The 24,879-nt window shown below is 40.4% G+C and overlaps 1 protein-coding gene across 5 annotated transcripts; it reads left to right on the top strand.

Annotated features, from left to right (window-relative positions):
- Window positions 1-19: 19 nt before the first annotated feature.
- On the top strand, window positions 20-23,845 carry CEP57L1 (centrosomal protein 57 like 1). Of its 5 annotated transcripts, XM_017739723.1 has the most exons (12): window positions 20-5,359; window positions 8,810-9,029; window positions 12,859-13,003; window positions 14,759-14,938; window positions 15,504-15,625; window positions 16,051-16,161; window positions 16,433-16,510; window positions 18,243-18,341; window positions 19,061-19,138; window positions 19,241-19,464; window positions 21,080-21,224; window positions 23,357-23,845. In XM_017739723.1, exons 2-12 carry the CDS (start codon window positions 9,000-9,002, stop codon window positions 23,570-23,572), a joined length of 1,428 nt encoding a protein of 475 aa, XP_017595212.1. In that variant the 5' UTR covers window positions 20-5,359; window positions 8,810-8,999; the 3' UTR covers window positions 23,573-23,845. The 5 variants fall into 5 exon arrangements, with proteins under 5 accessions (XP_017595212.1, XP_017595216.1, XP_017595213.1 ...); XM_017739727.1 differs by lacking the exon at window positions 8,810-9,029 and having other exon boundaries at window positions 20-5,375; XM_017739724.1 differs by lacking the exon at window positions 8,810-9,029.
- Window positions 23,846-24,879: the final 1,034 nt, after the last annotated feature.

Below are 24,879 nucleotides of genomic sequence, written 5' to 3' on the forward strand. Positions count from 1 at the left end.
GCGGCAGCCTGGGTGAAGCAGTCCCCGTAGCGGGTTTGCCTCAGAGCTCTGCACCGGCAAGCACTTAAGCACGCACGTGTTGTAAACGACCGCGTAAGCGTGCCAGAGGCGGAGCCTGGGATGTAGCCTAAATTAGCGCGTCAGCGGGAAGGGGAAAACTGCCGATGCTAGGGAAACGCAGTCCCGTCATCACTTGGGATAAAAGAGGGGTTGGCGGGGGGAAATCCCCGGAATATTCACATTGAGCAACAGTTCCGCGGTATTTTTATTCAAGTTAATCCAAGGGGATTTTTTTTTTAATCCCAGTCGTGCAGGGGCTGATGAAGCTGGAGAAGAGAAGGCTCGGGGGGAAATCTTACCCGTGTATGTATCCGTACATTTATATGTCCCTGGAGGGAAGGTGCGATGAGGATGGAGCCAGGGTGTTCTCGGTGGTGCCCAATGACAGTATTAGGGCAAGGGGCTCAAATTGAAACAGCGGGGGTTCCCTCTGAACATCAGGAAGCACGTTTTTTTACTGTGAGGGTGACCAGACCCTGGCACAGGTTGCCCAGGGAGGTTGTGGACTTGCTATTCTTGGGGATATTCAAGAGCTGCCTGGACACGGTCCTGGGTAGCTGTCCCTAGGTGGCCCTGCTTGACTGGAGGGGTTGGACCAGATGGTCTCCAAAGGTCTCTGCCAACCTCAGCCGTTCTGTGATTAAGCGTAATCTGCCACTAAAGAGGCTGGTATTGCTGTTTTCCTTGCTTTTCCTGCAGGGAAAAAAAAGGTGCTGTTTTTGATAAATTTTAATTTTCAGCCAAGTCAGTTCCTTGATCCAGTTCACCTCTTGGCAGAGAAAAGAGGAAAACAAGGGCAGAACTGTTTGCAGCTGTCACATTGAAGCAATCATGAAACTACGATTTTGAATATACAGAAAGGCAAAAGAATACTTGGGAGTTAATTAGAAACAGGACACTGGGCCTACATAGGGTCTTGCACAATTATTTTTAGCTTCTCACATACACATTTCCCATTTTAAAATTCAGATCTCAAAACTGAAGGTCAACGCAGAACAAGCTAGTCTTATGCCACAGAAAGATGCAGAACCCACTTCTGAGTCCAGGAGCAGAGCTTGGGCTGGCTCCCCAACACCATCCATCAACAGCTCTCTTATTTGTAAAGAATCTGGTTTCTTCATCTGACATCCCTTTGTTTTCTGGAACTGTTTCTTTAAAACTTGCATTTACCTGTACCTTTCAAGGAAGACCAGTCTCTTTTTTCGCATAAAATCCTTTCTGCAAGGAGACTGCATTGCCATTGTTTGGTCGGGTGGACAGGCCTGGACTGCTTCACACAGCTGCTTCCTCCAGGCCCTTGGCACCCTCGTGAACAATGTATCTGCTGAAATCATCACTACCTGTAATAAATATGAGTCTTGACTTCTCTAAGCATTCGAGGCCTCCACCCATCATAACTGATGGGTTCAAAGAAAATAGTTCTGCCAGTGCCTTTTATGTTGTTGGAGGGTTTTTTTGTTTGTTTTGTTTTTACATTAGCTACCACTTCAGCTTCCCATCCCATTCTGTTGTCACTCATTATGGTCTCCCATTTTCCTGTGAATGGGCATGTCACATCTGTTTGCTTTATTTCTATCTAAATTTTGATCTCCAGAAGTTGGCTAGATCTTATTTTTCTCATCATGAGTTGTTGGGTGTCTCTGACAATGACTACGTACATCCAAGATCAGTAGACTGAACCAGAATCAGAACTGGAGCTTTGGTGTTTTAGACTTTGGTACAGCTATATTCATGCACTGAACGCTAAGATTGATTGAAAGTCACAGTACTGCCTTTTATCTTTTAGAAGCTGTTTTTTCCACTGGCTCCAAATGAACTCTGGCTACAGGAAACAGATTGTGAAACTGGCTCCAAGGCCTAAACTTCAGATTTCAGCCCTTTGTTTTATAGATTTTAATGTAGTACTTAGGGAATAGTGATGAGGATGGCTTTATTTTTTTCCAGACCAAATCTCTGCAGTTTTCTGATACCAGGTCAGGCCTCTTTATGCACGGCAAGTCATTGTGGAAATCAAGGTCAAAGGCTACCAGTGGAATTAATCAGAGCCCGAAGTTAGGGGAATGTGTTTGTTTGATTTGCGTGTTCACTGACTGAAGTTAATATGCTTGTTTTTGATCCCTGAAGAATGGATAAGAGAGGTGCAGAATTATGAAGGAAACAATCTGGCAACTCATCCAGAATTACAGCAGTTGAGTTTTCAAAATGATAAGCTGAAGAAAAACAAATTTGTGGCTGTTTTAAACCTCAGTATTTCCTTCCTTCATGATTTATCAACTTCCTTTTTTTTTTTAACTAGATAAGGACTTCTTTAGCCATGACATCTAACAGCAGAATTATGTTTGAAAATACAGTATCTAGTAATTGTATTAGTGTCTTTTCTAAGATCTAAAATATATTATATTTACTTTTAAAAGTGTGTTCCAGTTTCTGTATGTTGCAAAAGAGCACTTTATTCCAGAATGCATTTAGTCAATATACTGGAGAACTAATAATAACACAGTAAAACTTGTGCAGTCTAGAAGGAACTGCATTGTAAATTACATACCTTCAACTGCTCTCCTTTACACCTTACTTCATTCCAATTGCTAAATATCTAGGATGGGATGACTCTCTTCTAAAAGCTCACCCTCCCTTTTTAGATCGGGGGTTTGGCATGTTGCCACAATAAATGGTACTCCACAGTAAAATGCATTTTTCTTCACAGCTACCCTCTGAGAAAACAAAGTTCTGTAACTCATGTTTTGCAAAGAGACACCAGAAAGCCAGAGGCTACTCCTCTACTGCCTTTGAACACAGGCTCAAGCTTTGTGTCAAGCCCAAACCATTATATTTGGGAGAAGATGGGGCCTTTTTTTTTCTTCTGAGCATGTGTTTTTACATCTAATGTGTTCTGGCCTATTATGTGTTGCAGGTGTATATTTGCACCAAACCCTGCCACCCTGCCTCCTTAGAGGTCACAAACACAGCAGGGATGGGTAAATTAGACACCATTTTGTTCTTAGAAGACCAAATCTTTCATGCAGAAGGTCTGTGGAATAGTTTATGCTGGAGAGTGGGTTGCTTTGAGAAGAGCTGGGCTATGATGTACCAGAACTACGGGCCTCTTAAAGTCCTGGTGTGCTTTGCCAACTCTCTGACTACGCTCCACTTAACTGTATAAATGTAAACTGAAACACTGAGGACTAGGAAAACAGTATGGGTAAACTACAAGTGCAGTTCTCAAAAACTCCTCTGAGCAGCCACTTGAACTCTTGTTAATCTGTTTCTGGATGGAAGTGTTCAGAATTGCCCAAGACTGTGCATCTTGGAACCTGTCTTCCCTTTGTTCCCATTTGTGATCTAGGAAGTAGGTGAAGCAGCTCTAAGAGAGATCCTGCTGAGTGAAACCTCTCGAAGCTCAGCAAGTCAGGTTTTTCTGTTGTAGCCACAGATGGCTTCAGTGCCTGGCAGTATTTGGTAGAGTGCTCACCTTCAGTACAGTAACCCAGAAATTAACAAATTGCCTTTTAGCTCACAGGCATTTACATCAACACCTCCTAACTACCAGGAGAGTGTCCCAGGTGCTCAGGAGGATTGCAAAATGGAAGGGAAGCATCCATCACCTCAGTTGTTGAATTTGTACCCTGTTGGAAAGGATGGCAAATGTGTGGCACTAGTGTGAATGAGAAGGAAGGTGACACAGGGAGCTGTAGGCACTTATTCCTGGTTTCTGATAACTTTCCCAAGCCAGTGCTGTTTTTTATCCAGGAACTATTTACTACAAAAATGCATAAATTAACCCCAGGACTATGTTTTGATGATTGAACTAGATGAGAGAGACACCTCCTTGTTATACTCTGCATTTTGCCTCAGCTGCCTTGTCCTTGTTCGAGACTTACATGCTTTTTGGAACAGGGTCATAACTTCAAACGAAAAGGTGGTGACTCCCTGTTTCCTTCCTGCTCTTCCTCCTCCCAGTCTAGCGTGGTGGTCAGGGATGAGGCATGAACGCTCCTCAGGAACTCTCACTTCCCGGCCAATGCTCTGACCACTGGGTAGCAGCACAGAGAAGGTGGACACTGTTTCCTCCAGCTGCACTTTAAAAGAAAAGGAACGTTGTTCATTGGGAATTTTATATCTGCTGACAGCCCAAAAGGCCCTTTAAGCACCTTTGGCAGGCTGTTAACATCGACCTTGGTGTTTTCCAGCAATAACACAAAGAAAAATGCTGTGACCAGCAGCCACATGAAATGAAGTCACAGACCAGAAAAGCTACAGGGACTCTTTATTCATTGTTTTAAAGAACAGATTTTGGCATTCACTGCCAGAAGAGGACTCCAAATTCTGAGTCCAAAGAAGATAAAGGTGGCAAGCACCAGGGTGGGACTTCACACACCTCAATGTTCATAGAGTTTCTTTACCCCAAACCAGAGCTCTTGTTAGCTCCTCACTGAGCATGCTGCTTGTTTTGGATCTATACCTGCATTTCTTTTACATGCAGGGAATGTAAGCCTGTTGTTACCACACTCAGCCCCGAGGCTGAAAGGAGCATCAGTCCCTTATCAGTCCCATCCCTGTGATTTATTAAGGTCACACACAACGGCAAGAATCGAAGTCAAGAACCTAGAGATCCACTAAATTTCCTTGCATTCAGAAACGGCATATAGTTAATAGGGAAGAAATGCCTATTAAAAACTTAATAATCAATTGAAGTTAGTTTTCTACCTGCAACATTGTGCAGGATTTTGTAACATCTTACTCAGATTTACTTTTTCTGTATCTCTGAAGTCATGCAAGTTTAAATATACAGATTATTTGAAACAAGTAACGGCTTTGACTGTTTTAAGTCTCCCCAGGCAACTCAGGGCAAAAATAGTGATAAAACCATTTCTGCATTTTTGAATACTCTTTATACCATATGATATACAAACTACTTGTCATTAATACCTAGGATATTGTGCTTGTTCAGGATGTGCAATGTGGATGTGTTGGAATTGCTATGATTATTTTGAGTCATATAAACAGATGATATTATTTAAAATTATTCTTCAACAAAATAGGTCTCCAAAATAAGATTAAGGAGTTGCTCTAACTGAGATCTGCTTGCAATTTTTCTGCATATTAAAAGACAACTATTTCTGACAAAATATGATTTTGGGAATAATTTCTTGCCTGGAGTGAAACTTATCTTTTCCTTGCTAACAATTTTTTTTTCCTTCTCATTCTGTTTCTTAGGCTGCCTGATGTAGAAATGCAGAATGAAGTTTTTGTTCCTTGCCAGGTGCCTAGCTATCGGCAGCACAGGAATATATGAAAAAATGTAGGTGTGGTAGTTGGTAAGAAGAGACAAATCCTATGAATAATTACCCTCTTTGTGTTTCTCTGTTCATCCATGTCAAGCTTTTACGGTTATCTGTCTAAAAATCTACCTCCTACTCCATCTTCAGGCTAGGTTAAAGGATGTTGGATGAAGAGACTGACACTTTCCCTGAGAAAATATTGGTAAAAACAGAAGTTTACTTTAAAAATTAATTCCAAGGCAACGGTGGGGACACAGTCTGTGTGTTTCATCTGCCTAGAGGGCAAGTTGCAACATTCAAAACCATCTTTCAATGATACCAATAAATATTTGAGACATAAAAGGTGAAAATTATCATGCAGTAAAAGGGGTTACTGTGAATGAGTCAACACCTGCAATAATAATCCCCTACCTCTTACATTTCTTCACCATGATTGTCATTTCAATCCACCCTTATATTTGCTCTGCCCTACCCTAATATGCCTTTTCCTTTTTGCATTTGTCTTTCTAATATCTAATTATTGTGCCTGTGCACAGATGCAGTCTTGAATACTGGAGTCAGTTGCCCTTGAAAACCTTCCCTTTCCACAACAGCAAAGCCTTCCTTTTTTTTTGTCAAGGGTCTATAGCCAAAGCTAGTAATTTCTTCCTGCCTTCCAATCTATCAGGAGACACTAAGCTAAACAAACTACATGTGGAAGACAGTGTGATGGCATCCGCAGGAATGGAAGACAGTGTGATGGCATCAGCAGGAAATAACAGTGAACATAAAAAGTAGCTTTTTACATTCTTCATATGGAATACTGAGGAGAACACCTTCAATTTCCACATCAGTCAGTGTACTAAGAGCAAGCAGCGTCTGTTGGAACCTGATCTTAAGTATAAAGGGAAGGAACTTGATAGTTACTCTTGTTGGAGCAGGGAGGGGGGGGGAGGGGTGGAAAATGGGTATTTTTACTTTGAAAAAATCCTAGCTTTTTATGCTAGAAGAGGGAGTGGGAGAAAAAGAATATCAAATGGCAAAGGGCAAGGAACAAAGCTATAGGATCATTTAAATACAGTAAAGAGAGAGGAGTTGAGGGACAAAACCCAAATGTAACAGAAGGTACATGAAAGAATAAGAACAGAACTGTGGGTGAAGTGAGGAAGTATATTAGTGACCATTTATAGTATTTGGGTTTTGTTTGATGCTTATTACAAAAAGATTATGTTTAATTACTTTGGACTGATTAAAGATATATAAATGTAATTATTTTGATAGCATTGTATTACAGGGTAGATGTTTTCATGCTAAGATAGGAATTATTTATTACTAGATAGGAATTTGCAGTCTTTCTCCTCTAAATGCCTAGTTCAGTTATTATCTGCAAGTACAAGTTAAAGCAGTTTGCACCAACTCGATTTCCCCACAAAGTGTTGATTGTGGGTGTATCATGTACTTTTGGATGAAGGCTCAATTGAATGAGGAATTTGGTCTGCTGTACTCATTGAAAAAGCAGCAAAACTCTAATAACATTTTGACCCAAGTTTGCATGCTTGATACACTGCCAGGTTAGAATCTATTCCCCAAAAAATTGTTAAAAAATCACAGGTTTTTTCTCCACCAGGTTGTTTCTTTGCCTTGTTCACAAAATACTCGTGTAACTCATTCCGTTTTCTTTCTTCCTCTTTTTTTTTGGTTCTCTCTTTTTTCTCTAGCAAACAGGAACTAGAGAAATATCCGTGTGAATGCTTAGAAGTGAAATGCTGACACAGTGAAAAGTCTTAGGAGTTTTGGGCATGTGTTGGGTTGTTTGTGGTTTGGCTTTTCATTAAAATGCCAGGTTTTATCCTACTTGACAGTACATACGGTGTCATGAGAAAACAGAGAATGCTTTTTCTTTTCCTTTTCTTCCAAGAATGAAAAACAATGATTGTATGAAAGTTCTGCAGAAGACTTGATAGTCAGGAATGGATGGGCTTTGCTACAGTAGTATCAAAGAAGGAGCTGGGAACTTAACCTTTATGTATCCAGTTCTGAGACTGCCAGTGTGTATTCTCGCAGTTTGTACAACAAGCTGCCTCCCATGGATTTGTCTGTGTCAGTTTTTCACAACACTCCCAGGTTCCTTAATTTCTCTAATAAATTTTTGCCATTTGCTCTAAACTTATGTAAAGTGGAACTTGACATAACTTAAAAACCACATTGAAATGTTTTATTGATTCAGTGAGGTTTCCCTTCCTATTAGTTTTGCAGCTGCCACCATTTCGTGTCTAACCCACTTAGATTAGAGGAGACACAGGAGTATCAGTTACTTAGATATGTTCTGAGCGATGTCATGTGTTTCAGGCTGATTAAAGTGGTTGTGTCAGGATGCTAGAGACTGGGTGTTCCCAAAACAACAGTGCAGTTTGCCCACAACATTATTTATTTCTTTTTTTTCTCTGTAGAAGGGCTGTTCTTTGTCTGTTGGGCAGACAGCTGAGTGTTGCAGCATAGCTAGTACAGCTGACCAAGCTTTTCTCTCCGTTCTCAAAGGAAAGTGAAAGGGGAAAAAAATAGACCAATTTGGATTGTGTCACAAAAATGGCCTCTCACATAACCTTTAGCCAGCAAGGCTTGGCTCAAGAAGACAAGGCAGCAGCCAGAATTTTGGGAGCTTCTTGGTATAGCCGTGTTGAGGCAGTTCTTTAGAACTTCTCTTATGTCACATAAACACTGAATCAGTCTTTGGTTCATCTGAGACTTTGTTTTTTAGTTATCAAAAAAACCCGCTATAAATTGTGCATGCCCAGTAGGTCAGGCCAGAAGATAGACATCTTTGTATTTCTTTCTAAAAAATGCTTTGATCTGCTTTTTCTTTTTCCTCTTTGAAGGTGTTCTGACAGCACCTCTTTCTTTGGTTCTAAAAGGCTGCCCTCACAGCAATTTGAATGAACCAGTGTCCATATGAGATAACAAACATCAGAGAATTTAGTGGAAGTATCCCTTACATTATCGCATTATTTGTTTAGTGTATATCTTTTGGGAGACTGTTAAGCCAGCATTATTCCCTGAGCCTGCTATAGTTTACATGTGGAAAAAGCTTTTCCATATGCTGCTTTACAGTATGAGATGTAGTTGTGTATGTGGCAAAATGTTTCTGGACTTTTCACTTCAGGAGACATTTTTTTAAAACTTCGTAATGATGTGGCTTGCATTGGAGGAGAGAAACAGAAAGGAGGGGAGAACGGTGGTGAAGAACTCATAACTGGTCTTTCTGTAACACTTGGGATTTCAGTTGTGTTCAGTAATTCTCCACTGTTGGTATGCTTACTTGGGCCAGACAGCAGTAACTAAAATGTCAATTGATTTTTATAGCACCCCAATCCAGTACTCTAGCATGTAATGCAGGCCATATTCAGCAAAAGTAAATAGAAACAGTAAACAGGTAAATCATATTAGTGCTTAGATGCCTCTGATGAAATGGGAAATTCTCTGTTTGTCTTAAGGCACCAAACTCCAGTTTGCTTGCTCTCTTCTGAGGCATGAAAGTCACATATACAGGGATGGACCTGATGGTGGGATTGCTCCCCAGCATACTTTGTGGAAGCTCACTCTCAGCCTGCATGTGATGGTGAGCCAAGAGGCAGAAGTGGTGCCACTGAAGGGACCAGCTTTTCTTGTGCTCTCACCCCAGGGATGAGCACTCCAGCTGCAGCAAGGCAAGAGGTAGGCAGAGTATTTGCATTAATGCAGTCCTGTCCCAGATCTAATGTACTGTGCCTGGCATCATGCACCATGCACAGGGTTGCAAATGTCTGGCACAGAACTCCATGAGCCTCCTAGCTCAGACCTGGAGAAAAACATAGCTGGCTTGCCGAGGCTGATGTTTAATTACAGAATATTCCAAGTTGGAAGGGACGCATGGCAAGCCCAAGGGCATAACTAAGTTACCCCATGCTTGATGCAGCCACTGTTGGAACCAGTTACTTTGTATTTTTCTGGGTAAAATAACACCGGGTATCTGAGCATCACTACTGCATCCACCAACAGAGGCTGGGCCATTTCTCTTTAAAAAACCCAAAGGGCCAGTGTTGACTCCAGATATGACCTGCACAACACAAGTGCTTCACCCTGCTCACCGCAGTGGTGCAGGCTGCTGAGGTGGGAGTGCGGCATTTCTTCCTTCTTCCCCTCCCCTCTGCGTGTAACTGGGGTATTTTGTCAGCCTCTGTTCAATATGCATACTTCTCCCTTGGCTCTTGCCCAGACTTGAAGGAGTGCACTGCTTTCCTCAACCAAGGGCTTGTCTAAACAACGATGTTCTGGCTGCTTTAACGAGTGTTGTTCAAGTGCTAAATCCCCCTAAGCCTTGTGGAGTTACATTAGTACAAACATTGCTGTTTGGGAAGCAATATCTGCTTTAAAGCACCTCTCTAGGCTGTGTACCAGGTGTCCACGGCAGTGGCAGCATGGAATAAGAGAGTGGTTTAAGCTTGCTGTATAAGACTTTAAAAAGCAAACCTGGTTGTGATGGTTTTATAGAAGCTTAAATACTTGAGGGGGAAGAAGTTGATGGTAGGACAGTTGACGTTCAAACAGACGTCAAGCTACTTCATTATTTCCTGATATGTTTCTTGTTGCAGTGGGCTGGAAGTGGCCAGGATGTTTAGTGATGCTGATGTAGAGTGACCTGATCCTTTTCCTGGAGTGCATCTCCTTGCCTGAGGTCTGCAGGGTTGTAGACTTTTCTCCTGTGCAGTATGGTTGCTATTTACCTGCTAAGATATTAGGACTCATCTACATCAGAGCAACTCTACCAGAGTACTTCTGCTGACGCAGCCTCAAAGCACTATAGCAACCGTTCCCTCAGCTGCTTCACACAGCCTTTGTATCTGAGGAAGCTGTGGTAAAGCAAGGCGTCTGTAACCGTGTCTGCAGCAGAGTTTCTGCAAACACAGGTGTCTCGGTCCTGTGGTGTTTCCTTTCACACCCTTTGCTGAGCCTGTGCTCTTAGGAGCAGCTTGGGGAGCTCCCCCCTCCAGCTGGAGGGTTTGTATTACCCTCTGCTGTGCTGGCAAAGTTGTGGGGTTTTGTGCTGAAGCCCACACCGGATTAGCTGAATCACCACCACCAGGCAGGTGAGCTGGCCTTTTTCACTTCCCTTTGGTTTCACTTGCAGAACTAAAAGGGTTTTTATTTCCCTTTCTGCCAAATAGGTATCCCCCATGACCCCCCCCACCTTTGTATTACTGAGCTTGTCCACAAACTCTCAAATTTTCTGCTGCTTTATTCCCTCCATTATTCATTATTTGCTTCGGATCACTGCCCTCCTTACAACTGTCCACAGACCCATCTCCTTGGAAACAGCAAAACTTGTTTATGTGAAAGTAATAAGGAAAGTAATTGATGTATAGCTGTGCAGGCATGTGGGGGAGCCACGTTCCACTGGAGGATGTTGGAAAAGCAAGTCTCCACTTATGCTGACTGCCAGAAAGTTGGATGGTGTGAGCAAAAACCACCTTCTTCCTCTGGTGTTTCCAAAGTTGCCTTCCTTTATTCACAGCAGTGGCAGGAAACTTCTTGCCTGTGCATATGCTCATTTTTATGGACTTTTTTTTGCTAGTCTTTTTTATCACCAATGCAAAGGGGTTGAATAGCAGCAGGAAAACTTTTAAGTCTTGCTTATCTCTTATTTTGTGGAACTCCATGCTGATCACTATGCCATGCCAGGACCATCTCCTCTCCTGTCTTGTCCCTGACCACCTCTGTGGCCACAGGACTTTCTGCTGAGGTTTCTGCTGCTCCCTGCTTTGTGTCTTTCACTGCCGTTGCCCCTTGTGCTGTTGGACATGGTCAATAGACCTGGCCAGCTGTTAAGGTCAGGTGTCCCTGGATGGTCTTTCCCAGTCCTTTAGGACAGAGGTAGGGAGGCCCATAAACAGCTTTTGTGGCCATAAACACAGTGGGGTCACCAGATGGGATGTCTTGCAAGAGATGGTGGAGTGCCTGGCTGGCTGCTGCTGCCCACCCAGCACTGAGAGCCTTGGGTAGGATGCCGGCGGGACCCCATGGAAAAAACTTGTGGCACAAGGGTAGCCTGGATAGACCCCCTCTTTGGGACCAGGGCTGCTCTGAACGGTGGGACCTCGGGGTTGTTAGCACACAAAAGTGGTGGTGCTTGGGAGGCCCCAAGTCAAGCAAGCCCTGGCAAAGAGATGCTCTTGTTGATGTCTCTGTGATGACAACTTGGAGGAAGAAGGACGGATTTCTGCTTGCCTTCAGTTTACTGCATACCTTGAAGAGGCAGTGTGGCTGGAAGATGATTTTTTTGGGTTTTTTTATATGGGCTTTGAAATAGGCTGTAAGAGCAGTGTTCCTGGAAACTTTTTTTGTTATTGGAAACTTTTTTCTCTGCTTGCCACCCAGTGTGAATGGCTTTTTGTGGGGTGTGCTTCATCAGCAGGCTCCAGTCTTTGTCTGTTTCTTCTTCCTGTTACTAGATACCTCCTTTGGGTGATTTTCTTGGGGACTAACATCTGTAAATAGCCTTACCAAGCAGGAAGGCTGTTCCAGTTGCATGCCTTGTATTTTAAACACAGGTGATATCATAATTGTTATATCACTGAACCTTCAAATAAGCTGGTTTTTTATTAGCTGAAGCTGTATAGACTCTTCACTACTTACACTGTATCAAGTGAAATGCTTGATACTACTTTGATAGGTAGCTGCAGGATGATTTCAAACTTGCTTTAACTTCCTAGGGGTTGTATTAGCCTAAAGCCCTTTCTGCACATTTTACTGTCCATGTCTCGTGTATCAAGAAAAATTGCTATTTGACAGGGTGTGAACTGTCTTCAAATGTGCTACTCATAAACTAAAGAATGTGAAAGGGTGGAACAGAAAGGGAGTGAAGAAACAGGACTTAAAACATGCACCTAATAATGGAGATAATGCTGGAGATATTGCATATTAAATATCATGTTATCTCAACACTAAATATGGAGAATTATGTCTTTGTTATGTAATAATGGTACATTATTTACCATATGTAATTTGGTTTTACATCAAAAAAGAAGGGGAGAAGAGCACTAAGGAGGCTGCAAATGGAAACCAGCTGTAAAACTCGGAATGCTTGCTCTGGAGGGAGCACTTAAAGACACTGAAGTCTGTAAAACAGTTAGTAGAAAATTCTGTTAATACTTGGGTTTTAAAAGGACAAAAATCAGCCTAAGTTATTAGAAAGCACCTAGAAAAACCTTGGAAAATTTTGGTCAGTCAAAGGAAGCTATGTTAAGTGTTATGAAAGACAGTGTTTTGGAATTGCATTAAAAGACAGGATTCTTCTGGTGGGGTGTGGGTATTATTATTATTGTTGATGTTGTTGTTATCTATTGTTATTATTATTATTATTTATTATTATTACTACTGTTATTATTATTATATTGGTGCACATGATCTGGTTCAATATAAACAGAGCCAGGGACTGCCCAGTGACATACTTTTGAAAAAGAGACTGTTAAAGAAATAATAGCATTAAATAGCTCTCTTTGTACAGGCTATGGATTTTGAATCAAAGAACAGTTTCATAGGAAGCTTTCTTCAGCCACCAGATCAGATGCTTCCTGCAGCCTTTGTTTATACAGAATCAAAGAAGTTGGCAGCTGCTGCTGGTGACAGGCCTTCTCTCCCAAATAACCAAGGTATAGCCAAAATAGGTCCTTAAAATGGTCTTTTTAATTGTTCCATGTGAAATCTCTTGAGCAAACTCCCCATCCTATTTTACTGAGTTCAATGACTTGCTGCAGTTATCAGTCTGACATTGAGACAGGATGTATATGTGTCCTGAGGGAGTAGTCTCCCTGAAGTCATACGTCTAGAATGGAAACCTCTGCAAGTCTTCTAACATCCTTGTAAACTTTGGCTTTGAAATTTGTTTAAATTAAAATCGTCAGACTTCCTCTGAAAGCAAAGGAGAATGCTTCAAACTTAGTAGAAGCAGTTCATGACTTCAAATACAGTAAAAAAAAAGATCATTAGTACGGTACCCTGACTTGAAATTGGCTTTGCATAGTGCAAAATTTGACTCCTTCCAGCTTAAAATCACTTTAAGGTTTTTTTTTGCGTGGTGTGTTTCCTTGGGAGAACTTTTGAACAATTCAGACTCCCACGAAAATTAGCAGCATGAAAGTTAGTCCCTATGAAATATGGTTCTCATGTGCTTTAGTGGGGGACTGCTCTCTGGAGCTCACAAGGCAAATGCTCAGTGGCTTAACATGTCTGGAGAGCCTGGGGAATCATGAGGATACCCATACTCAGACTTACTATCATGGACAACTTTGCAACATTGCACAGACATAGCCTATGAGTGTGCATGTGATCATTGCTCTTCACTTGGAAAATCTATGATTTCTGTAGTAATCTTATGTCATACAGAGCTTTGGCTTTTTGGATTACAGTGATCAGTTTAGTGTTATGTAGCTAAGTGGTTAAGGAAATATTTAGCATACCAACAGAAAGATGGAAAAGGTGGTCCTACTTCATCTTTCTGCTATCTGGTATTTGCTTTTTGGGTTTTTTTGAGTTTTTGTTTGCTGTTTGTTTTTTGCTATTGTGTGGTTTTGTTTGGCTTGGGGTTTTTTTTTTGTTTTTTAATAGGTCTGTGATAAGGTGGTGAATGTTATTAAGGAGGTAGCAATATTTGATGGTATTCTTTTGATGAGAGAGTTTGGAATAGAGAAGCTATAAATTACAAAATGTCAGAAAATAAACTTGACTTGTTACAGAACATGTCTTAAGCTTCCACAAGTGTATATACTTTATGGAGACCTAGCAAACTTTTTCTTATAGCTGAAATTGCAGCTTTTATTTTTGGTGTAATTTGACACATACTGATTTGAGGCTGAAAGCAAAATCTTCCAGACTTGTTTCTATGGTTTAAAGAATCATCAAATACAAGATACTAGATGTTGAAACATTACCTTTGGAAACAATAAAGTATTTAACAATGTACCCTTTTCTAAATTGTCCCTTTGTACCTAATTTCTCCCCCTGTTCTGAGCACATTTTCTGTTTTTAATCTGTTCAGGCCAGTTGCATTACATCAGAACTTGTGACTTCACTTAGATACCTGTGTTCTCTCCTTGTATTTAAAGAGAAGCCCCAGGGTTTACTATATTCTATTTGCCATGATTTCTTTGTGCTTGGTGCCATTTGGAAAATAGTTTTGCGCATAGGGCCAGAGCTTCATACCTCAGTTATGCAGGAAACACATCCATTTTCTCCCATGTATGCTCTGCATATGTTAGTGTACAGCTGGGGAATATAATTAATTTTGGGAGTGATCCTAGGAAGAAAATTTAGGTAGTATATTGTAATTTGAAGTGTTTTCTAATAATAATGATCATCATCAAAATAGGAACTGTTACTTATGGTGTAGCTGTTGCATTGTTTGCTAGCTGTAGTGGCAGCCCTGAAAACTCTGCAAGAAAAAATCCACCGTCTAGAGCTGGAGAAGTCACAGGCTGAAGATAACCTGTGCAGCCTCTCCAGAGCAGCTGCTCAGTACAAGAAGGTCTTAGAGCAGGGATCCTACGAGAAGAACACAGCCCATCAAGAGCTGATGCAACAGAGGAAAGGTATTTCTTTTGAGCGATAAGGTGTAGCCACAGCAACACTAAGACTGTATAATCTAGGGAGTGTTTTGTTTTGAAAAACTGCTAATTAATGCAGCCCCCTTTCATTTTTTGCTTCAGAACTGAGGAGGAACAGGAGCTTGATAATTGTGAATCAAGTTGAGATATTTCTTACATATATAAACCAAGTATGCATAGGCCATAAAGCAATTTTAAAGACTAAGCATGTTTCAGGTGGTATGTTTAACTCTTACAATAAGCAAGCAGCTGCTTACACAACACTGCTAACTTGAGAAAAGATAGGAGAAGAGAAGAAACCAGATTCTGGTTAGGTATCTGCTGATACAAATCAAAGTAACTGCAGTGCTCATCCCTTTGGAATTCAAATTAGGGACTAGCTTTGAAAAAACATTGTGATTATATATAAAATACATTTTAACCACATGACTTGCTCTGACTAACAGAACTATTCTTGCCTGTTTCGAGGACAGAATTCCTCAATGAAATGACAGTCTGGCTAAATGTGTAGCTCCCTTTGCTGTACTGAATGTCTTGTTTCTCTCTGTAGATGCAAGTGTGCAGTTAAGTGCAGCACAATCCCGCTGCTCCCTGCTGGAGAAACAGCTGGATTACATGAGAAAAATGGTTTGTACTGCAGAACTGGAAAAGAAAATGATTTTACAACAACAGGTGAAGTCCTTTAGCATAATAACAAAGTAGCGATGTAGTTCAAAAGTATAGAAATGTGCAGGATCCAAAGTTTTTTGTGGCCATTGTTTTTCCTCAGCTCTGCTCAGGCTGCTAGCAAACAGAAGCAATTTACTCTGACTGATGACAACCATTCAATGAATTGTATGAAAAGCTCCCTGGGTGGAACTCCTAATGAGCAAAACCATGCTACTACTTGTACACTTGGTAGACAAAAAAGCTGCTGGAAACTTAAGTTGTCTTTGTCTGCCTGGTATTTTTCATCACTTAGCAATTTAAAAAATATGGAATTTAAACTAATTAAACACCTTTACTGTGGTGTGGGGTGGTTTGGTGGGTTTTTTTGCTGTCTGAAACAATTTCAGTCAGTTTCCAACTCCATTCTTGCTTATTTTTTCCGGGCTCAGCTTCAGAAAGAGGAAGATCAGAACCGGTTGGAACTGCATGCAAAACTTGAAAAGCTTGAAGTGCTAGAAAAAGAATGTCTTAAACTTACTGCTACTCAGAGAATTGCCGAAGTAAGCATGCATGGAATGACAGTCTGAAAGTCATTTGGTTTAATTTTATGGCATACTATTAACAGTACTAAGTTTTGCAGAAGTTACCTCTGTTAAAGCATACCTGACTGAATGCCACCCTGGCTTTGTATGCATGAGTCTTTTTTCAATCTGGGCTTTAAAAATTCCTACAGTCAGTTTTATCCCCACATTACAATTGCGAGCTCCTTCAGACTTGTGATTCAGCATGACAAATTGAAGTGGGACTAATCATTCTTGCCTTCAAATTCAGGACAAGATCAAACACTTAGAAGAAAAGCTTTGTAAAGAAGAGCATCAGCATAAGCTAATACAAGATAAAACTGCTCAGGTAGACTGAAAAGATTTTATTTTACCTTATTTTTTAGTACTGAAGAAAGCTATTCTCTTTGTTCAAAATACCCTTCTTTTTTTCATTACACTTTAACTCCACATATTTACTACCCAGGCAGAACTCCTGGAACACTACCTAGACCAGTTATAAACTACTTATTAGAAAGCTTGCCTGGTGTGTTGCATATCTCAATGAAGAAAGATTCTGCTTGGGTTTGTATTAGTGATACAGTTCATCAGCCTCAACTCTGCTCTAAGTGACCCAGGTAGACAATTAATTTCTAGAAAATCTGTAACTGAATCAGGTAAACTTAATTTACAGTAACTCAAAAGTGGTCACATATGAAACCTTATATCCCAAGTGAGGTTGGTTATTATGTTTATTTTCCTCCCTTTGTTAAGACTGTAGAAATCTAATACATAGGGTTATACTTGAAAAAACCTTAACCAGTGAAATGTTGTTCATCAAATGAGATCTTGTACAATTCATTATTCTGTGAAGCCATAATCAGTTTGCTGGGCCACCATCCATCTGAGAGAGGACTATTTGCCAAAGAGAGCAAAATCAAAGAAATTGTTTATTAAAGGGGCAAAGTAGTCATATTCCAAAGCTCACTTTGTGCATAAGTAGCAGCCAGTTTGAGAGAGAGACCAGCTGTGGGGGAATTCTCTTGAGGTGGGGTGGGGGGTGCAGTGCTGAAGAGAAATATTGGAAGAACCTAAGCAAAGCTGATGCCTTAATTTAATTCATCACTGCTGTCAGCTTTTATACCTCATCCAAGGATGATGGGTTTTCATCAGTCCAGGAAGCTTTAAATAACATGCAGATTTGTAGCCCAGATGTCTGACCACTTCCAGAATCCAGAAGAATGACACAGTTGAAAACTGGTAGGTTTTTTGGCTTCTTGCTTAGACTGCTTTCTGCTGCAGAGCAAAAGGCCTAGTACAGAGATTTTATCTTCTGCAAAACATGGTAAGAATGACTTTCCCAGAGCAGATAGTCTAAACATTTGCTCAAGAAAGGACTTAGGTGCAGTAAACTGAGTGCTAAACTAGTGTTGGTACCATATTAGTACACTGTGGGATGGATTTCGGTCTGTTGGATCTGGGCTGGGAAGCACAGGGTATGGTGTGGTTCACTTCCCCTTGATGACACAAAAGCCAGAATATTCTCACTTTAGTGGTGGAACTCCAGCATTGTTTAGTCAGAACTGTAGCACGTGCCAAAACAAAGTCCTTGTCCTACATTTAATTGGGAATGATTATCATCCTGTTTATCATGGGCCTTGATATCAACTTTGAACCACTGAGCAATCTGAGGATTGTCCAGCAGGTTTGACCTCAGTGTTACACAGACAGGCTTAGTTCTCTCTGTCCCCAGATTGTAAGAGCCAAATATTCATATAATTTGGATTTTATTATCAGATCCTCAACATGTGGCAGGATTGGTTTATCTCAGTTGCTGGTTGTCACAGTGGAAAAATACAGCTGCTAGTGCAGCTGAATACGAAAATGAGGAATACTAAGAGCTGCAAGATCTGCCTGATACCCTGCCTTCCTAGTAATCTGTTTAGTTTTTAAGAGTAGCTTATGCCTTCCAAGCAGGACAGTTAATAGTGCCCTTAATTGGTTCTTACCCAAGCATGAAAGAGAGAATTAATTAAACCTTGCTATTCCATACTGCTAATATTACATTAAATGGTTGTTTTCTCTTTTGCTTATTGCCACAGCTTCAAAATGGATTTGATATAAACAGAATTTTGATGTCTTCAGTAACATCTCAATGTGAACCTGAAAAGGAAAATGGGAAGAACAAAAAACCTAGGAAGGTAATGTGGAAATTTTTATTAGCATACTGTTGCTGATAGCATCTGACTTGTACAGAGACTGGAATTTGTGAAAAATGGTGATGTAAGAGGCACTTGATTAATCTGCTGCACTTTGCTCCACTTCTAAAGTGACAAACAGTGCCAAATAACTCATTTTCTCCCTTTTTTTTCTTTCCTTCATTAATTAAAATGGTACTGGGGCTGATAGGACATCACTGGAAACCTTTCCTTACCAGCTTTACAATTATCTCTGTTAAAGTCTTACTGCCATTCCCCACGTCCTGTCTTAGCTGCCTTTCAGTTTATCTGGAAAAATTAGTTTCCAAAGTTTTAGCTCAGCATCTTAAGATGGTGTGTTTTGGGGGGATAGCCGAAATCCAGAGAATTTATTTTGCAACGCATGTTACAGATCAGTCAAAATTTTGCAACTGTGCTTTTGAAAACGTAAGTAAAAAAGGTTCGATTCCTTTAATGTTAGCCTAATTGTTAAACAATCTCCTACATGCATATGGAATAAAATTTACATGTGTCAGCTATTGGAAATTCTTACTTGTTACACATACAGGAGGGAAATCTGTTTTTTTTGAAACCAGAAGAAAACTGAGGTGTGATGCATTTCACTGTGTATTTACTTGAATTTTACTTACTAAAAAAAAGTTTAAGATTGTACTCTTGGGTCAGCAGATTGGAATTTCTTGTCTTATATTTGCTTACGGCAGAGAAATCCTACAATGAAGAAAATTCAGCTTTCACAATTACATGTAAAGGCTGGTGAACTACCTTTTGTGGCTGGGAAGGTAGGTGAAAACCACTGTTCTCACTCAAGTGGCATCTACAGTTTGAGTAAGGCTCTGTAGTTGTTAATTACTTCTGTAAGCCACTAATAAGTCTTCTTTAAGTCTGTCAGCTCCAGCCATTCTGTCAGTGCAAATGTACAAAGTGTGTTGCATATTATGAAGCATCGCAATCCATGTATCTCGTCACGAAGACAAGGAGGAGCTACGTCTGGGGTTTCAGGACACAGTGCACTTTCAAAATCCTCTTGTTTCACATCACCCACTGTCACCAGGAGCTTTTCAGACCTTCTGTTGGCCTTAGAAGACAAGCTGGGCCAAATGAGCTCGTGAGTACCCATCCCTGGTGTTGTGTGTAACCGTGACTTCAGTGGTAGCCCTGAGAAGCGACAGGGTGCTGCAGACAAGCCTAGCCTGTTTTAGCTGTAGGACTTCTTGTTGACAGAATGACCTGAGCAGGCTGGACTGATAGGATTTTTCTCTTTCAAAAAATTCTTTCTGTCCTGGTGCTTCACTGGTTTTGTTTTTCTGCTTCCACATCCCGTATTTAAACAGGCTGCTACTAAAGTAATAGCTGCAGCAAGTGAAAAGCCTTTCAGACCTGTGCTTTTTAGAAATTTTAAACATATTGTGAGATATACAGAATAAACCAAAATTTTTCTCCTGGAGAAGGCTGCAAAGGTGGTGCTAATATTGAGTAGGCCTGCAGGATGCAGTCAGCCTGGGTGGTGGAATGGGTTAGTACAGGTCCGGCATGAATAGTCCTGTCACAACATCTGTCCTGTTCCTTTGTACTCACTCTGTGTTCTTTCCTTACCAGTGTACCTGCTGGGTCTTTGTGCTGAGTCAGTCTGGTGCTCATACCCTCTGCTTGTTGATAGCAGGAGAACCTGCTGGTCCTGTAAGGGGGTTGTGAAAGAGGGACAGTTTCCTGCCAGAAAATGGGCAGGGTGTGGAAGAAGGTAACACTTTAGGTGGGAGTGTATGTATCTTTCTAGCCATGCAGGTAAATGTGGATTACAACCTGTTGTGTTCTTAGGCATCTTTCATTAATGCAGGCTTGTGGGACTGTGGACCAAAGCTCTGTAGCTGGCTGTAGCAGACATGCCAACATGATGAGCTGTGGTTTGAACAGAGGAGGATGTGCTGATTAAACCAGTTAGGATGTTGACACTGATTCGAAATCCTTGATGTGGCAAAATTTAAACTGGCAAGCAATCGCATGTTCAAAAAGCAATGTCTGTCTTACTCATGGCAGTTCAAGGACAGGCTTTTTTTTTTATAGCAACAACCAGTTTCTTCAATTAAACTGTCAATGAAAAGCAGTTACTCAAAAGTCAGAAAAGAAGCTCTGTCTTTTGTAAAGGGATTACTTATCTAAGAGGGGGTCTCTGGCTTCAACTTGTTCAGGTATCTGGGTATCAAGATCTACACAATTTCTTTTACTTAATCTGATTAGTTTAATTAAGCAGCCCACTTTGCTGTAAAACTTTTTGAGTAGAATATTTAAATTTGAATAATTTGTCAGAAAAATTGTAACTTGAATGTACTAGTTTAAAAAATACTTGTGTATTACACTAAGCCTTCAAAGTCTACGCTAAATTGTGCAGGAAGTGAAAATGTTGTACTTCACAGGTGCTGTTCACTTTCAAAAATCTCATTTTGCACACTATTACACATGTAGTTGTTATGCCTGTAGGAAGAGGAGAAGTAAGATGGACATCAGCTAAAAATTTGGAACAAGAAAATCAGACTCACAGGAAAACCTTTTCCTTTTCTCCAGTTAATATATTCCAGATTAGTATGTATTGTGTGAGGGTAGAAATAATGCTAAATTTCTGTACTCTGCACAAAATGGCTCTTGCAGGAAGAAGCAACTCTTGCAGGAAGAAATCCTAGATATCATATCATGAATACTTAGATTGCCATTCTTGTCTTTAATAGTGAGCATCAAGAACTTCTGAAGCAGATACAGGAGACTCAAGACTTCCAAGCTCGTGAAGACCTGAAACAGGAGCTGGATTGCCTTGTAAAACAAATGGAGAGCAAAAGAAAACAAATATCCAAGCTGAAAAAGCATCAGGCTACTGTAAGAATGAAATGTAAAGTCTCTAGCTAGTAACATTCTAGTTGAAAGGCTGCCACAACTCTGCCTCCTGTTGTCATCAGCTAGAATGTCACTGGACTGTTTAAAGCCACGGTGTTCCAGTATGGGTGATTATAATTAGAATGCTGTCTCATATTCTTGTACCTCCAATTCCTTCATTTAATCAAGAAAAAGTGCTTACAACTGGCAGTTAGGAATGTATTCTGGTGGGAAAGCTTCTTGCCCTGTGGCAGTTCTGCAATACAGAGTTGGGTTGCTCTGTCTGTCACTTCTGCTCACCGTGTTAAGACAAACTGTTGAAATTTCATTCCTTTGTATCTTGTCCTTCAGGGGAGTGAGAAAATGGAAGCTGTAATTCCTTTACAGACTGGATTAAGTGTCTTTTATATTACTGAAACATTGAAGCTTTTTTATTAATTAGTCTGTTGACCAGAGCTTCTCCAAAAATAATAGCTGGACAAGCCTTTCAGTTTTGTTTAACCCTTAAACTGAGTGAGTCCTCATTCTGTCATTATTTAGTTTAGAGCCATAGATAACAACTTTTCAGACATGCCTACATAAAATCACTCTTCTGTAGCTGAACTGCTTAACTCTTTTGTAGCAATTTGGTTTGGAGCATATGATTAAACATTCAATCCATAGTTCTGATTGTTTTCTGTTTTTTCATCTTATGTTTCAAGACAAATAGACTTACCTGAGAACTTTGCTTATACAGGAGCCAAAATAAAACTCAGTGTGAGACTTTATGAAACGGGGAGGTGATAGTTAATTTAAATCTGACCAATTTTATTCCCAGTCATTTTTTGATAGAGTTTATTCACTTAAACTTTTTATTGTCCGTGTAATTGCAAGCATAGAGGTGCTTTATGTCATAGCAGATGTGTCAGACTTGCACGTTAGCAATATGGACAAAAGGACATTGACTGCTGAGTCCTCGCTGCCTCTCTTGGCAATGTCTACTGGTTTTTTTGATAAAACTCTTATTCTTGAAGAGCCAACAATTAGTGTTACTCCTTGCCTCAAAGTCTTGCTGACTTCATCCTCAGGAACCTAAGACAGTAGACAACAACTGCACCTTTGTTTCTTTCTTTTGCATATCTTTATGGCTACAGCTTGCCTTTGTTTTGAGATGATGAGGAGTAGCACATACAATGTGGAGCAACCTTGTTATTGTCTGCCTTTTATCGGTGTGCAGATCTTCTGGCAAGTCCTCTGTGCTCTGGTACAGCCTGGTCAGAGCACACCCCTTAGGGTCATGCTGAAAATAGTGTCTGTATGATTACTGTCCATCATGCCCTGGTTATCCATACAGGCCATTCCTCTAATTCCTTGGCCTATATTGTTTTTTTCTGGTGCTTTTGCACTGACACATTTCTATTTGTATTTTGTACAGACCAATCTTAATATTTCTGATGCATATTTCTCTTTCTAGAACCTGCCACACTAAAAGTGCAATGCTAATCTCTGTGTTTCACAGTTAATAGTATGTTCTAGAATGCAATTAAAGTTAATTATTTTTAGAAATGGACTTAAAGCCTACATTGGCATTTGGAATGCTTCCAGCCTAATTTTGTCATTGGGAAGTGACCTTTTCATGCTAAGTGCAAGTCAAGACTCATTATTTGACATTTTAAAAAACATTCTTTAGCAATTAACCCTATTTATTCTGTTTTCCATTTCTTTTAAGGAGGCTTCAAAATAAGCTGCTTAGATCCAGTAACCGATAATTAACAGTATACATTTTAGAGGTTTATTTGTTCTTTGGTTTTTTTATTAGGGTAGTACAATCTGAAATGGAAAGAGACTGTTGTAAGTATAGATTATTAAGAGATGATATTCCATCTCTCTCAAGCAAGCATTTTTATGTTAGGGAGCGATGGGATTCAAAAACCAATTGAGTTTGGGTGAGGTCAGTTTTCTGTGGTTTCTGTATGGGCAAGGTCAGTTTTCTGTTACAGTGAGACAACTGTGCAAGGTTACTAAATTTAAAGTTTTCTCTTTCTTTAATGTCCCTTAGACACCTGTAGTTTGGACTTCAGTAGAAGTCCAGTCAGCTCTACAGCTGTGGGTCTTCGGAGTACGTAACATGCTAATTAGTAATTTTTTTTTCTTAGGTGCAGAAATTAAAGAGAAAAACTGAGAAATTGAAGCAAGGGGCAACTCACGTCAAACTAAAGGGTGGTGAACAAAAGGAAACAAAGGAGGTTGCAGTCACTGTAAAAGAAAGTATGTCTAAACCTTGTCCTGGGCAGAAAAGCAGAAGCTCTCTTCAGCTGCTAAAAGCTGTGAGGAAACTTCAGTTATCTCTGAAAAAAGATGATATCATCTGAAAAGAACAGTTCTGAAGCTTGCTATGTTAGATGTTTTTGAAGTTGTCTGACACCTAGTAGACTTTTAGTTGTACAAAATACCTTTTAAAAATAAACTAGATACAGTAGACATGTACATTCTAAACTCTCTAGTAGGTCAGATTGTTCACCTTAGAATTAACTTTCATGTAGTGTAGTTATAACTCAACTACACTTCCTTGTAATGGAATAATGAAATGTTATTATTTGCTAACTTGTCAAATAAAATTTTATACTTTTTTTACACTTAAAATAGTATGTGATCTTTGGTGTCGTATTTCCCCGGCTGCCAAGGAGATATTTAGAGCTTGCTTTTCCAGAATGACTTGGGCTAGTGCTTCTGTACAAATAAAAACAAAAGCCTTCCTTTTCTCTAATAACTGAAGATTCAGATCACTGTGAATGAGGCAGAAGAGGTATTTTCTCTTTATGAATGTATGTATGTTTTCATTATTATTAATATTATTACTTTATAAGCTCTGTTGACAGTCTTAGCATGAGGGACAGCTGAGGTCTGGAAGCAGAACCCATGACTTGGTTTAGCCACAATAATATGGGAGTGTTCTTGATACGTGCATGGGAGGGGACACTGCCAAATACTTGAGTGCTTGTCTTCTCTTTTAACAGAACCTGCTTCTAGCACAGTATGCAGTGACTGAGCTGTCATAGAGGAGACCTTCAGCTGTGTACCTGTTACCAATCTTCTTATTTACAGATTATTTCTGGCTTAGAAAAGCACACTGTATGCTTAAAGCTGCTTAGACAAAATTTGAAGCATGGTATTTTTCTGTGGTGCAGATGGCTTTTCTGAGATAGGTTTATGCATTTCTGGATACTGGAATCACTGATACTGGTCAGGATACAGTATATAAATACCTCTGGCTCCCTCTGTGCCTTGCCCTGGTATTTTTGTTGACTACAGAATCCTGGGGAGAGGGGGTTATTCTGGAGCTGGAGAAGCAGGGCCCTGGCTCCCCACTTGGGCAGGAGCTGTGGTGGAGGGCTGCAACTTTGGGCGCGTCAACCAGGTATTGGATGGGGCAGTGTTTAAATGATGGCAGCATTGAATAGTCAGTCTCCAAAATGTATGTGCTGACAGGGGCTGTCCAGTCCCAGAAAAAAACTTGTGTTTGCCCTTCTGTGGGGTGAGTGGCTGGAGGGAAAGGGAAACAGTTGAACCCGGTCCTGCTGGTGGCTGGGTGTTTCTCATCTCTGCCTGCTTCAGAGCAGGGCGAGGAGCTGAAAAAGCTGTCTAGCCCAGAGCCAGAAGCTGGGATTTGAGAGGGGAA

Source organism: Corvus brachyrhynchos, unplaced genomic scaffold (assembly GCF_000691975.1).
Source record: "Corvus brachyrhynchos isolate BGI_N302 unplaced genomic scaffold, ASM69197v1 scaffold14, whole genome shotgun sequence".
In the NCBI taxonomy this organism is placed as follows: domain Eukaryota; kingdom Metazoa; phylum Chordata; class Aves; order Passeriformes; family Corvidae; genus Corvus; species Corvus brachyrhynchos.